Source organism: Ips typographus, linkage group LG3 (assembly GCF_016097725.1).
Source record: "Ips typographus isolate SLU linkage group LG3, UJ_Ityp_2.0, whole genome shotgun sequence".
Classification (NCBI taxonomy): domain Eukaryota; kingdom Metazoa; phylum Arthropoda; class Insecta; order Coleoptera; family Curculionidae; genus Ips; species Ips typographus.
In genome coordinates this window covers 18,558,867-18,573,329 of record NC_138424.1, presented here as the reverse complement: position 1 = coordinate 18,573,329, position 14,463 = coordinate 18,558,867, and the positions used below count along the sequence as shown (strand labels likewise).

The window sequence follows — 14,463 nt, the reverse complement described above, 5'->3', positions numbered from 1 at the left end:
GGTACAGAAAGTCATTCTGACTACTGAACATTTATGGTATCTTGCAAAATTTCCAGAACTTTAGCCGTTTCCCAAATATTCGACTTTTTTCCTTTTTTTTGGAAATTGAATCAAAATTTTGAAAATTTTGTGTCTCCGCCATTTTTGGGATTTCAGCGACTGTAAATAATTCAAAATATTCGTCTTTAACTGCTCTTTCACCTCGTGCTGACCGCAATACCTTTGAACATATACAGGGTATTCAAAAAAACAAAAAAAATAACAGTTAAATTTAAAACTAACGCCCTGTCAATTGTGACCATGTTTACCTCGTTCCAAGTGGAAGTAAACCTAGTCCACTGGGTGCAGAAAGTCATTCTGAACATTTTTGGTCTTTTGTAAAATTTCCGTAACTCTAACTGTTTCCGGGATATTCGACTTTTAACTTTTTTTTTTTGAAAATGTCTTCAAAATTTTGAAATTTCCGGCATTTTTGAGGTTTCCTCTTTTCACCAACGAACGATTGGTAATTTAACTGTTTCCGAGATATATGAAAAAACAATAAGAAATACAGTTAAATTTGAAAGTAACGCTCTGCTATTTGTGACCGCGTTTACCTGGTTCTAGGTGGGTGTAAACTTAGTCCATTGAGTGCATAGTATTTTTGTAATATTTTTTTCTGTAACATTTTCGGTAGTTCTTTTTAATCTAAGCCTTGGGAGGATTGCTTGAGGAAAATGATCACCAATTTATCATTCTTTGTCCTGAATGATGGACCATAACAAAGATCGAAGGTAGTAAAGTCATTGTTTCCACCAGAGGAACCTAGCCGTAATCAAAACATTCCAGAATAATGTGTGCGTAAATTGCTATTGTCATATTAACTCTTTAAAACTACCCAGTATAAATGACACTTGCTATTGTTCATATTTGAGTGATATCGTATGAAATAGGTACAATTTAACTTGGAGGAATGTCGATTTGCTCTTTAAATAGAAGCTGTGTAATTCTATTGGAGTATTTGGCATCAATAAGTGATTGATAGCATTTTTTCAAATATTTGTATGAACAGTCACAAGTTCTGTGCAGTAATAATTAATAAAATGATTATGAAATCTGTTAATCAGATAAAAAGAAACAACATAAATTATTTTTTAACAGAGCGATTTATTTATCGTTTACTTAACGTTTAAATTTTTATAAATAAGTACATAAGTTAATTATAATCCTATTAATACCTATCATCGATTTAAAATACTACTTTACAATAATAGTAAGTTGCCAAGATGCCCTTGGAATGGTATGACTAGATTCTTTGGGATTTCTCCCTCCTGGAAAGTTCTCGACGTTACTTTTTTGCCTGCAATTAATATTATTTTAGTTTTTGAACACTCAAGCATTTTCTTTAGTTCTCTTACCATCGGGTAGACAAAAGTGGTAACTTGATCGTCACCTTCTCTATTTTGAAGGTAACAAGTGTAAAGTCCCATATCTTGCCAGGCTAACTTCCTTATAGTAAGTTCACCATAAGATGAAACGGACAAGCGACCACTTGGTTCCTTCTTGGTGATGACTTGGTTGTCGGGAGTCACCCAATAGAGATCAGGCAGAGGGTTTCCGTGTGATTTACATGGAAGAACAATGTCGGCATCTGAAGAAAATGTGTGTTAATTAGCATAGGTGAACCAAAAAGTTGATTTTTGTTGTAAATTTGCCGGAATACAAGATATTGACTTACTTAGGTGCATGAAGTAAGTATCAGCCCAAAAAGTGACGCGAGGTGGATGGAACGAACCAACAATTTTTAGTTTTACGAGTTCAGTCATGTTCAGATCACGTCCTTCGGCATTGGGTACATTCAAATACACTTGTCTTCTGTCAACTTTAGTATTGGCCGTAGCTTCACAGTAGTAGACTCCTCGGTGAATAGGTAGCACGTGTTCGATTATCAAACGGGATTTCACCTTGCCGTAACCTGGCGAATTTTCAATAACGAGGTTGTCTTCCACTGATTTCTCATTCTGAAATTCAAACTTAGTATTAATTCTATGTAGTGCTCAAAATCGAGGAGAAATTGTTTGGTCAGATCCGGATACACAGTAATAGGTTATCATATAGACATATCTCTGGTTCTGTGGAATAGTGAAACATATCGTTGAAATGGTAACTTTTCAGGAGAGCAAACTGAACTTGTTCCGGATGAAATTGCCTGCTTAATCTAGTTGGGCATTGCTGATATAAATGGATTTTCTGATTGAATTTTGATTCTAATACAAAGTAGCCATTTTTGGTAATACGAGACTATTCCGGAGAACCAGTAAAATTGCAATAAAGTTTTGCACAGCAAAATATTGATGATTGATAATAATTTTGCAGATTAGTAGATGGTTGTAGAAGAGATGAACTGAAAAAACTGACTATTGATGACACAGTTGAATAATGTTCCTCTGCTAATACACTGGCAAATAAAAGAGGAAATAATTTGTTAAATGACATAGAAGCTCTTTACAGTTGCTGAGGAGGATTTTCATGAGAAGAAGAGGCTTTCGTGATCAGTGACGATTTACATTGAATCTCTAGAAGGTTAGGTTACTAGTCAACAATTTTTGATAACCGCCAAGTGCGTGTTTTTATTTCGTGAATAATCATTAGGATTTGATCTAATGGCGAGATTTTTCTGCACTTATCGCAAAAGTTCAACACCATCGGTTAGGTCTGCTTCAATTCTTTTTTGATAGTTGACAGACAGGATACGTTTGAAAAAAGTCTGCGCCAGAATGATGGATGATGGAAACATACATAGACTTGTTGACAACATAGGCTTGTTTTAAGGCAATGAACAATGCCAGAATTGACTCTCCCCACAAGCAGCTCCTCAAACAGAGAGAAACAAACTAAATCCAAATAAAAAGAGGAGTAAGACAAGGGGACCATTTCCCCAAAGCAGTTCACACTTGCACTAGAAGAGGTCTTTAAGACTCTAGATTGGAACGAGAAAGACATCAAAATCGACGAAAACATCTGAGTCATCTACGTTTTGCGGACGATATAGTGCTCTTTAGCCAGAATATAACGGAATTACAAGAGATGTTGGCAGACCTTCAGGGAGAATCCGCAAAAATAGGATTGACCAAGAATTTAAATAAAACAAAAGTCATGACACTTGACAATGTACAAGTGCATATAGGAGAGCAAATAGTTCACAACGTCGAAGAATGGATGTATTTGGGACATTTCATCAAATTAGGCAAAGACAATCAAACCGCTGAAGCAAACACCGTATTCGTTTGACATGGACAGCCGTGGGCAAACTGTTATCCATTTTGAGAAATCGAAACATTCCAATTAATTTCAGAAGGAATGATGACTTATGGAATGGAAACCATGACACACAAGCTTAGGACCACTCAAAGAGCCATAGAACGGATGGTGTTGGGAATAAGCCTCAGACGAGAGTATTAGACGAAGAACTTAAGTTGAGGACGTCTTAACAAGCATAGCCCACCTGAAATGGAGCTGGGTAGGACACGTTTTCTGGCAGGACGACCTGAGATGGACAAGACGCATCATTCAATGGAGGCCTCTCATGCATAAACGCAACGTTGGCTCGATGATATTAAAAGCAAAGTGGCATCAACTTACACAAGACAAGGAAGCATGGAAAATATAGGGAACTGTTAAGGGTTGCTGAAAGAAGAAAGAAGAACATTTCTCCGGGATTTGTTAGGAACTGTTTAGTGGACAACATCAAATTAGGCATGGTATGTGAATACGCGGATAACACTTTCCTACTATCAGCGTCCATTTTTGACCTCTCAATCTTCAATGATGAGAGTTTCTCAAAACAGTGAAAAAATTCTCATCAGAGTGAACGGTAAACTGGTTGCTACCACAGAAAGCATCAATTTTCTGGGGGTTGATGTATTTGGATTGGACAAAATCAGGATTTCATGTCAGACGATCCTGTGTTGACTATAAATTTAGCTCAATCAGAAAAATGTTGCTACAACTATAGTCTAACCGGCGAAAGTACGGAGTAATAGAATTCGATGGGCGGCAACTTTGGTCGACCCGCATTACACTGTAAAACAGGTACGTAAAAGTGAATCGAGACATGAGACCCGAGAAGTCCTTATATTAGAGAGAGAAGAAGATATTATATTGTAAAACGGACCGGATATAGACCAATTCTAATGGACGGGGCGAGTCAACCCCTCCTAATTTTCGCTTTTATTACTCCATAGGTTCGCCGGATAGACTATAGAGTTAGTTAGTTCTAAAGAACTTTGAAATTTGATGGCAAGTAAGTAATACTGCAATAAGAGCTGTATCATCAGGCATTATACAGAAAAAATAATAATTTGTTCGATAGCTTCTAATTTACTGAAGATCTGCAAACAATCCGTTGTTTGTTCCCCACACTTTTCAAAATATGTTTAAATGAAGCACTTCAGTTGTGAGATACAGCTCAATGACGAAGAAACTTTATATAAACAAGATGATCTAGAATTTATGACAATACTTTTCCAAGGATAGGAAAAATCAAGATTTTGGTAAGCAAACTGTTGAAAGTTCTGCAAGTGACAAATGTTAGTCTCTATATTGAAGCAAGAATATTTAAAAGAAGAAAGGTATTTGAAACAACTTGATTTAATGTTAAATCATTTATCATGTTACTAGAAACATAATCTTCTGTAGATGTGAAACATGACAACTTCAATGGAACATTTGAAAGGGATTTTTGGAGGTCTCTATACGCTTGGATACATGGACAACCCAGGAAAGAAGAAAAAATAGACTCAAAACAACATGGTTCGGAGGAATAGTGAGCTATACAGGGTGTTTCTAATGAGGAATGCTACTACAGTGTGTTCAGAATAAAGAAAGCCACTATGGGGAGTTTGAAAACGAATTTGGTTAAACACAAGCCTGGCATATACTAGAGATATGAAAATACATACTAGGCATGTGCCTGACTTGATAATTTGGTCATTTCAGGTATATACTCTTGAGTACTTCCAATATAACATTAGGAATATAATTCTGTCATTTGCCTTTTATATTAGTGAGATGATATTTGACAGTGATTTTGTAGTCCACAAACTGATATATATTTGGAACTTTCCCGAGAAATATACCAAACCTTTAAAATGATAATTCATCTGGCGTATATCTTAAATATGCTTTCTATACTACTGTGGGGTGTAACTTGAAAACTAAATACTACGAGCAAAAATCATCAATATCTTACCTGGGTGACTTTCCTATTTTCTTTGTACCATTGGATAAGTGGTGGTGGTGAACCGGAAGCATCGCAGCTGAATTCGATACGTTCGCCGATCAATTTGTTGACGTCCGTCTGGGGAAACTTTTCGATTTCCACGTAATTTTTCCAGTACGGTAACGGAAAAGTCCTTAAATTTCCTAGAAGAATACGTAACCATAAGACGAGCAGTGCAACGTTAACCAAAAGAACTAGCGGCAAGGTCACGCAGTGCTTGCTCACTGTCACGAACTTATACATATTGTTCTCTAGGTTTGCCAACCGTACAACTACACAAGAAAAATTATATCTTATCCGCAATACTGCATTTTTCTGGTTGGAGGATCAGGTTGCTGATAAGGGAGTTCATTTAGCTTTTGATTCAAGGTTACATATTTCGAGGTACTCAAAGCGGTTTTTCCTTGGAAACTGCTTTCTTAATTATTAAATAATCTTTAAAATTGGCAATACTTGAGGGCGTTTAATCTAGGTTTTGGATAACTCATCAAGAGGACTTTTAAATGGGACTTTCCCTAAAACTTGAATGTTTCTTGAATCAAAGTCAAAGTGAGATTTTTAAACACAACTGAAAAGTAATAGAAAAGAGGCTAATTCTGATATATTAAGCGAAGGAAAGTTAGGTACACAACTAACACATAAGTACTACAAGATTTGATGTGTTTCTGGACCAGACGTCTGTAACATTGGAAAATTGTGTATTCTGTTTATTTATGAGAAATCACAAAGAAAATTTTAGGTTGTGTACTTCTAGTACTACAAAACTGATATTTTGACTTTCAAAACTATCACAAGAAAAAATTGCAAAGATATGACCTTTATGTGATATGATAGATAATAGTTGAAGATGACTCGTTAATGACATAATCGTTAAATCTATTTTGTGTGATAGCCTGATATGTGGTAAAGCTCATAATCCTTAAGCAAATCTACTGTAGTTGAATAAAGCATTGTTAAAATTACTCACTTATCATGCTATCAAATTCTAAGAAATTAATCATTTTTTTATGAGAAAAACCAATAAACTTGAGTGATACTTGTCGTGATGTCACCAAGGATCCTCCATCATTGTATCTTGAAATTTTGATATTATTTGAACTGATAATCAGTGAACTTATTATATACCCCGCAGATAATATCTGTAGAAACCGTGAAATCAGACGGTCTTCTTCTCAGCCCACTCCTGGATGTAGGCCTCTTCCAAATCCCTCCACTCCTTTCTATTTCTAGCAGTCCGGGTCCAATTCCTTCCTGCAACATTCTGGATATCGTCTCGCCATACCAATGCTCCGTTTGGTCTCTCTTGGGCGCCAAACTAGTATCCTATGTGCCCACCTGTGGTCGTCCTGCCTTGTCACATGACCAGCCCATCTCCATTTCAGTTGTGCCACAAGTCTTAGAACATCTGTCACTTTAGTTCTTCTACGAATTTCCTCATTGCGGATTCTATCCCTTAGGGTGATTCCTATCATAGCCATTGCTCGTTGGGTGGTTTGCAGTTTATTGGCAAATTTGCGGGTAATTGCCATTGTCTCTAGTCCATATGTGAAAACCGGCATCACGCAGACATCAAACACTCTCCTTTTCAAATTTATAGGAAATTCACTAGATTTAAGGATAAATCCTAGGCTGCCCAGGAGAGACCTATTCATCTTATGATTTCAGAAGCTTGATTTTCTTTGCCAAGTTGAATTTGGTGGCCTAAGTTGGTTGGTTGTCAACGGTCACCTGGATGTCTTCTGTACTCATGATCTTTGTTTTGTTCAAGTTCATTTCAAGTCGAATTTGCAGCGATGCTCGATGAAGCTCCCGAAGCATGTTTGTCAGCTCTTCACCTGTGCTGACAACGACCACAATATCGTCGGCAAATCGTAAATGGTTTAGACGCACTCCATCGATATTAATCCCGTTCTCTTGCCAGTAAAGCTTTCTGAAGACATCCTCCAGGGCAAGGGTAAAATGTTTAGGTGAGATGGTGTCTCCTTACCTTACTCCTCTCTTGATTGGAATACTTTCAGTTTTTAACTCATCATCTATTTTTCATGAATGGAAGCGTAATTATAGATTTGTTTGATGAGGTTTGAGTATCTAGAGTCGATCCTTGCATTGTCTAGGGATTCTAGAATTGCCCAGGTTCCGACAGAGTCAAAAGCCTTTTGGTAGGCCAAATGGAGGGTTATATTATATTCTGAGGCTTTTTCAATAAGAGTGCGAAGTGTCTGTAGGTGGTCGATAGTACTAAACCTCATACGGGTTGGTATTAGTTGGTATGAGGTTATTATTTTCGTAAATAGTTTGTATAAGTGCGATAACAAGCTGATAGGTCGATAATTATCTATGTTGTTTCTGTCTCCTTTCTGGTATAATAGGATGTCTTCTGCATTTTGCCACTTAGTTGGGATTTTACCTTCTGTCAAACACAATTTTACATGCTCCATCAGCGTCTCACCTCCTATTTTAATCATTTCGCTCGTGATTTGATCTTCACCTGGAGTCTTTCTGTTTTTCATTTGATGTAGTGCTATCTCCAGTTGTCCAATATTTATTTCAGGGACTTCTTCGGATCTCACATTTTGTATTTTCCTTTGGTATTGACGGCCATGGACTTTAGAACTGTACAGATGCCTGTACATCCACTTACATAAAGAATAGTGATAAAACAAATAAAAGACTGAAAAACAATATACAATAAGGCAACAGAATGTCACCAAAAGTTCACAAAGTTGCGCAAAAGACAATATAGTTAAATTTTGTACACATTACATGCAGATGGAATTTTGATGTAGAACGTTAGATGAGAGAGTATCAATATGGAATGCTACTTGTTGTCTAGATTTGAAACGTGGAACATACAAGCTTAAAAGTGAAAGTAATAAAGGACAGTCAAACTAGTTTTTCTTGATAGAGTGAACAGTTCTTCGTTTGCAAAGGGAATGCTTGGTATAGTTTATCTTTTTTGAAAGTTAAGTATTTCAAAAACCACTTTTCGTACATTCAATTGAATCTTTTATGTCAGTTCAAGGATTTACTGTGAATTGAGTCTTGATTGAAGGCATTAAAGCGATAATAGCTTAAGACACTTGCTCTTGCTTACATTGAGATGCAGTCTGTTACATGGAGAGTTGAAATACAAATTACGTGTTTAATTGATAAATTTGAGCTAGTTGGCAAACCAAATTTTTTTTTGGGATTTTACCTTCTGGAAGAACGCTGACTTCATTATCATCGGGATTCTCTCCGTCCAGTCTCATAGTATCTTGGACAGTTTCCTGTCCATAGACTGCAGGCACTCTCCTGCCGTAGGCTACTTGGAGACAGAGCGTGGTAAGTAATACTGATAGTTTGACCTGTAACAAAAATTTCACTTTTGTTATTTTTCCGCAACAAACAAGCTTTTATTATTCGCAGTTAAACGCATTTTGAAACATTATCAGCCGGCTGAAAAATCGTTTTTATTGACCTTTTTCGCATATCGAATCGGCTTATTAATTCAGATAAATGGCCACGTCTACGCGATAACCCCGGGGTGCGAATGGATGAATGAATGAAACCGTTAATCGAGCGTCGTGCAATTGAAATATCGGGTTATTTGTGTCACTCGTGCCAATTAACTTCTTTATGTATCGCAATTCAATTTAATCGTATCTGATGCAACCAGCATCAAGGAAATGTGTTACCCAAGTAATTGCATTTCATTGAAAAAAATAAGTGTCAACGGTTTACGAGTTATCGCCATTCAAGTGAAGTTCATTGATTATCGTGTAACAATGCTTTATCTTATACAGGGTTGTTTTTTTAGTATGGAAGTTAACTGCTTTACCTGAACCTAATCAGATTCAGAAATAAATTGTTTCGAGTGACTGAAGAATTATATGTAATTATAGTTTTGGGTATGGACGGTACCTCTCCCTTTAAAAAACAGAATGACACAACCTGGAATGAAGAATTACAACATCAAAGAACAACAAAGCAAAAAGCATATCAGAAATGGCTAAACACGAAGGACCTAGATGATAATACAACCTACAGGAGAGAACAGACTAAATTTCTTCTTCCAGTGCCTATTCGTTTCGAATATTGGCGACCATCCTGGCTATGATGACCTTGTTGACTGCTGCTTTAAACAGTTCTGGGGTTGTTTTTGAATACCATGTCCTTAGGTTCTTGAGCCATGATATCCTTCTTCTTCCGGACCTTCTCTTTCCAAACACTTTTCCTTGGAGGATGGATTTTAAGAGTTTGTATTTGTTGTCATTCTTTTAATTGCTTTCACCACCTTTTTTTCCTTCCCCATTCTTTCCAGTATTGTTTCGTTGGCCACTCTACCTACCCATGATACTCTAAGAATCCTTCTGTATAGCCACATCTCGAAGGCTTCGAGCTTCTTTTGTGTAGCTTCGGTCAATGTCTAGGATTCCATGCCATAGTACAATATGAAGAACCTAATTTGAGGTTATGGCCTTTGAAGAGCTTAGACATTTTGATGAAGGCATCTCTTGCTTTTTCTATTCTACATCTGATCTCTTGTGAGTGGTCCCACTGTTCGTTTATTAAGGTTCCCAGGTAGACAAGTTTGGATACCCATTCTATTGGTATATTTTTAATAAATAGTTGGCAACTTTCTTTCTTTTCTTTACTTATGACCATGAATTTCGTTTTGTTGATGTTCATTTTTACTTACTTCATTTAGTTTGTTCATTAGCTGTTGTAGATCTATACTATCTGTAAATATGACGATATCATCTGCATATCGGATATTATTCAGCAGTTGACCGTTTACAAGAATTCCATTATCATCGTTTTTCAGAGCCTCTCTAAATATCTCTTCTGAATACAGATTGAATATCAGAGGGGAGATGATACATTCTTGTCGTACACCCCGCAGAATGTTAACTGCTTCTGTTGTTTCATCTCCAGCGTTGATTTTTATGGTGGCTGTCTGGTTCCAGATTAAATTTGATAAAGAAGAACGGAAACGACACCTGGGTAAGAAAATGTATTGTAGTGAACAGCTTATCTAGGAGGAACAAGATCACCGGAAGCTTGGAAATTAATCAGGAACTTAAAATCCAACACCTTAAATAAAGTAAACCTCCAACCAATTCAGATGAGCAAATGGTACCAACATTACTCACAACAACTCAAAGAAGCAATTGAATCGATGAAAAATAAAAAAGCTAGCAGACCAGAAGGAATACCAGCGGAATTACTGAAATTTGGGACAGCAAACTCATAAAGCATATAAGGGAACTGTTTAACGGGGAAAGAATTCCCTCTAAATGGAAAGAAGCATGGATTACCCCGATTCACAAGAAGGGAAACAAAGAAGATTGTTCTAACTATAGGTTCTCTATGGGAAAGTTCTCAGAAACCTTATAGAGGAACAGTACAGTCCTCTGGAAATTGAAGAACAAGCTGGTTTTCGAACCGCTCTGGACCACATATTTAGCCTTGTCCAACTAAATGAAAAGAAAGTCGCCAGAAACAAAGAGAGACGTATCTTCTGCTTGTCGATCTTACAAAAGCATACCACACCGTACCCGTTTAAAAACTATGGCAAGTACTAGAGAGGTCCCGAATTAATGTCACTGTAGGTCAGACAACTATACGACGATTCTACATCTAAGATCAAATTGAAAAACAAAATCTCAGACAGCTTTCCAGTTACAAAGGGCTTAAGGCAGGGCTGTTTTCTCTCTCCCACACTATTTAAAAACATATCTGAACAAAGCTTTGAGGCGATGGAGAAGATCATGTAGTGGGATACAAATAAGTGATGACAGAACCTTATACACCCAGCACTTTGCAGATGATCAGGTTGTTATCGCACAAGACAAAGAGGACTTAGAGCATATGACAAGAAAGCTGTTAAAAGAGAACGAAGAATGGGGGTTGTCGGTAAACCGTTTCAAAACCAAATATCTATGTATTGGAGATTTGATGTTGACAGAGATGAACTTCACCCACAAGGAAACGAAACGATAAGCTGCTATACTGAATATACATACTTGGGGACAGAAATTGATAACGGAGGTTGTACAGAGAAAGAAATATATAATAGAGGACCGAATTATAAAAGGGAAGAAGGTGATTAACTCGATCCTGTTGTCTAAATGTATCTCTCGAGAAAAGAAGCACTTCTTATACCACTTAATATTCAAAAGTATAGTGCTGTACGGATGTGAAACCTTGCAATTAACAACAAATTTAGAGCGTTAGAAATGGACTTTTGGCGTAGATCAGCAGGAAGGTCGAGATTGGAAAAAATAACGAATGACAAAATTAGGGAAATTATGAAGGTAGAGACAACTATAGTAGAAGAGATCCAACGTAGACAACTAATATGGTATGGACATGTGGAGAGGATGGAAGATACTAGAATACCTAAGCAGATCCTCAAATGGAAGCCGACAGAAAGGAGAAAGATATTTTAGGAAGCAACCGGAACTTGTTGAATATTCTGGTACTTATTGATTAGTTGAAATACAATTTTCAAGTAGGTTGATTAGGTATTTAATTGGTAGGATTACTTTAGTATCGATGCGGCAAATGTTAAAAATGTAAGATCTCAAAAACGGAACGCGAGCAAAAATGGCTCATTTTCATCGTCAATCAAAAGAAAGACAGTTTTGGTGTTCAGACCAGTTAAATCGATAACGTCATTAATAAAAATAAACATTTCCTGACAAAGCTGAGATAGTTTCATACTTTTTTGATTGCAACTGATTAATAAATAGGCAAAGTGAGGTAAACTTAAGGAAGCCCTAAATTGAATAAACATACGAGATGATCTCCTAAATTCCACTCTGATTATTAGACATGAATATCCCTTAAAACACTTTTCAGATCCTAATCACACGTATATTATTCACCCATTTAGTAGGTAAATTAAAATGATGTTTTACTCAATAATTATGTAAACAGTGTTGCTTTTAGTATATTACCCACACAAATCCAGTATTTAAATTGAATTCCTTTTGCAGCCTGATATCTAACACGTTTGTAGAATTTCGTGTTTAAGTCAAAACACTTAAATGATAGTTTACGAGATATTACGCCTTTTCCAGACTTGTGAATGAGCTATAGTAACTGCGTAGGTGTTTTGCATAAGACCCTTGTACACCAATTTAATTGAAGTGTTTTGTGATCACTAACTTTACTACTAAACTAACCTTGTTAGCCGTAGTAAAGTTCCATCATGCAATCATATACTTTATTGACCGGAAATGTTCATCAGGGCAAATACTACGACTTTACTATTGTTATTGTTTTTAAGGCGTTATTTAATGGATTGACCCCACTGACCACAAACAACTTTTGGTTTTTAATGATTTAAGTAACTGTACGTAGATAGGCCTGTTAAGATCGTTGACATTCACTGTTTTGACGTCATTTGTGTCCATTTGGGGTCAGGAATGTAAACATAGAGTTTTAGGTGATTTACTGCTGGTAAAACCTCTTCAACAATCAAAAGACGTCGAAAATTGATAAGCGCCTATTGAACATACCACCTATGACGTCAACTGGTTTTATCTTTTGTTATGTTCAGCTGCACTGTGTTTTTTTTTAAATATCAGATCATTCCTAGCATGCAGTCAAATCAATCCTCAGTTGTTGCCTTGTCATGGAACAAAATTTGGTTTGCTTCGAAACCAGCATGGTAAATTAGCATAAACCACGTTCACCTTAATGTCACTAGTGCTTTGGCAGTTTTGAAGATCAGCAGTAATTTAGATTTATAAAAGAACAGAAACAGAAACAAAAGTAATTTCTCGTTTGTCGATAAAATTCGTTTTTGCTTGAGTTTATTTGTAATTTAAACGACAATTTGCATTAGTGCGGTCATTATTTTCAAGCAAATTTCGACCTTACTACACAAAACTTCAAATAAAATGACCCTGAAAAGATCGACTAATTTAGGTATGTGGCAACTAGCAAATGTTTTCAGCAAGAAATATTCTGGTTCGTAAATAAGGTTTGTTTTTGCTTATATTCATTGACAATTTAAATGGCAAATTGGATTAGTGCAGTTATTGGTTTCAAGCCAAATTTCGACCTAAGAATACTAATCTAGAATGAAAATAGTTACAAGATGGGACAATATATCTTCTATCATCTTTTGACCACCCTATTATAGTACCTGTAGTAAAAATGTCAAATAAGTTTAGTGATAAATAACAAAAAATGAAAAAGGAAGAAAAGTTGAGTGAATTGGACAGTTTCCACTTTCACAACCAATAACTTGGTTATTTTGACTGTTACAGGGGGATTCAAGATATTTCTAGCCACTGACATCCTTTGATGTTCACTTTGGATACTATTTGTAGAAAAATTAATTATTAACTAAGTTATTTAGAGATGAAGACAGAGTAACCCAAGGGGTTTAGGGGTTACAAATTTTAGGAATTAATGGGGATTACTGGGTATTTTGAACACTATTAATAGAATTGGGAACGTCTAAATTATATTTAAAAAAAAATCATAAAATATTTTTTCATGTTCAAATTTAAACATAAATAAAGTTTGGTAATTTGTATGAATTCCGTTGGAATACAATGAAAAATGAGTTTTGTAATTTTTCTTCTAAAAATTTTCACGTTCTCTAGCGACAAAACCGTACCTCTAACCCATCAACTTTTATACGTCATTAGAAAGCTTATTTCATTGGCTATACATTGACATATAAAAGTTTATACAAAGTGTGGAAAATAAGCTAGTTATTGACGATTGAACGAAAGAATGCAGCAAAAAAGTCATGAAAACATTTAGTCAATTTTGACACCCTCTAGCGGCCGAACTGTCTAAACTATCCATTCAAATTGGAAGACTGTTAGAAAGCTCATTGCATTGGCTATCCATTGACGTATAAAACACTACTAAAAATGGTGCAAATAAACAAGTTATGGAAGATTAAACAAAAGGATGCACGAAAAAAGTTGGTCAAAGTTGACGCCCTCTAGTGGCCAAACAGTACCATTAACCAACCGACTTTTCTACGTCAATGGAAAGCTCATTTCATTGGCTGTCCATCGACATATAAAAGTATATACAAAGCGTTACAAATACGCGTGTTATTTACGATTTACAGACAGGGTGCCGCAGAAACACTTTTTGACTGGTTAGGGCTAATTTGACCCTGGAAAATTAAGAAAACTCGGTTACATGAGCTACTAGGTCTAATACGATGTAATGCATAGAAATTT

General features: G+C 36.1%; 3 protein-coding genes across 4 annotated transcripts in view; 2 read left to right on the top strand and 1 right to left on the bottom strand.

The window, feature by feature from the left end:
- Oseg2 (intraflagellar transport protein Oseg2) overlaps positions 1-10,849 on the top strand; it is a 346,413-nt gene extending 335,564 nt beyond the window's left edge. The window contains exon 23 of the transcript XR_014177486.1: positions 10,642-10,849. The gene's annotated coding sequence lies outside the window, so the exon portion shown is untranslated. The remainder of the gene's footprint in view (positions 1-10,641) is intronic.
- Positions 1-14,463, top strand: part of LOC145726112 (uncharacterized) — a 134,741-nt gene that overhangs the window by 10,913 nt on the left and 109,365 nt on the right. The gene's annotated exons all lie outside the window — the stretch shown is intronic.
- Positions 1,127-14,463, bottom strand: part of ImpL2 (Ecdysone-inducible gene L2) — a 50,567-nt gene continuing 37,230 nt past the window's right edge. The window contains exons 2-6 of the mRNA XM_081975108.1: positions 8,457-8,607; positions 5,231-5,403; positions 1,718-2,000; positions 1,398-1,630; positions 1,127-1,339 (exon numbers count right to left, since the gene is read on the bottom strand). Of these exons, the coding sequence (XP_081831234.1) occupies positions 1,328-1,339; positions 1,398-1,630; positions 1,718-2,000; positions 5,231-5,403; positions 8,457-8,607 (852 nt within the window). The 3' untranslated portion in view covers positions 1,127-1,327. The remainder of the gene's footprint in view (positions 1,340-1,397; positions 1,631-1,717; positions 2,001-5,230; positions 5,404-8,456; positions 8,608-14,463) is intronic.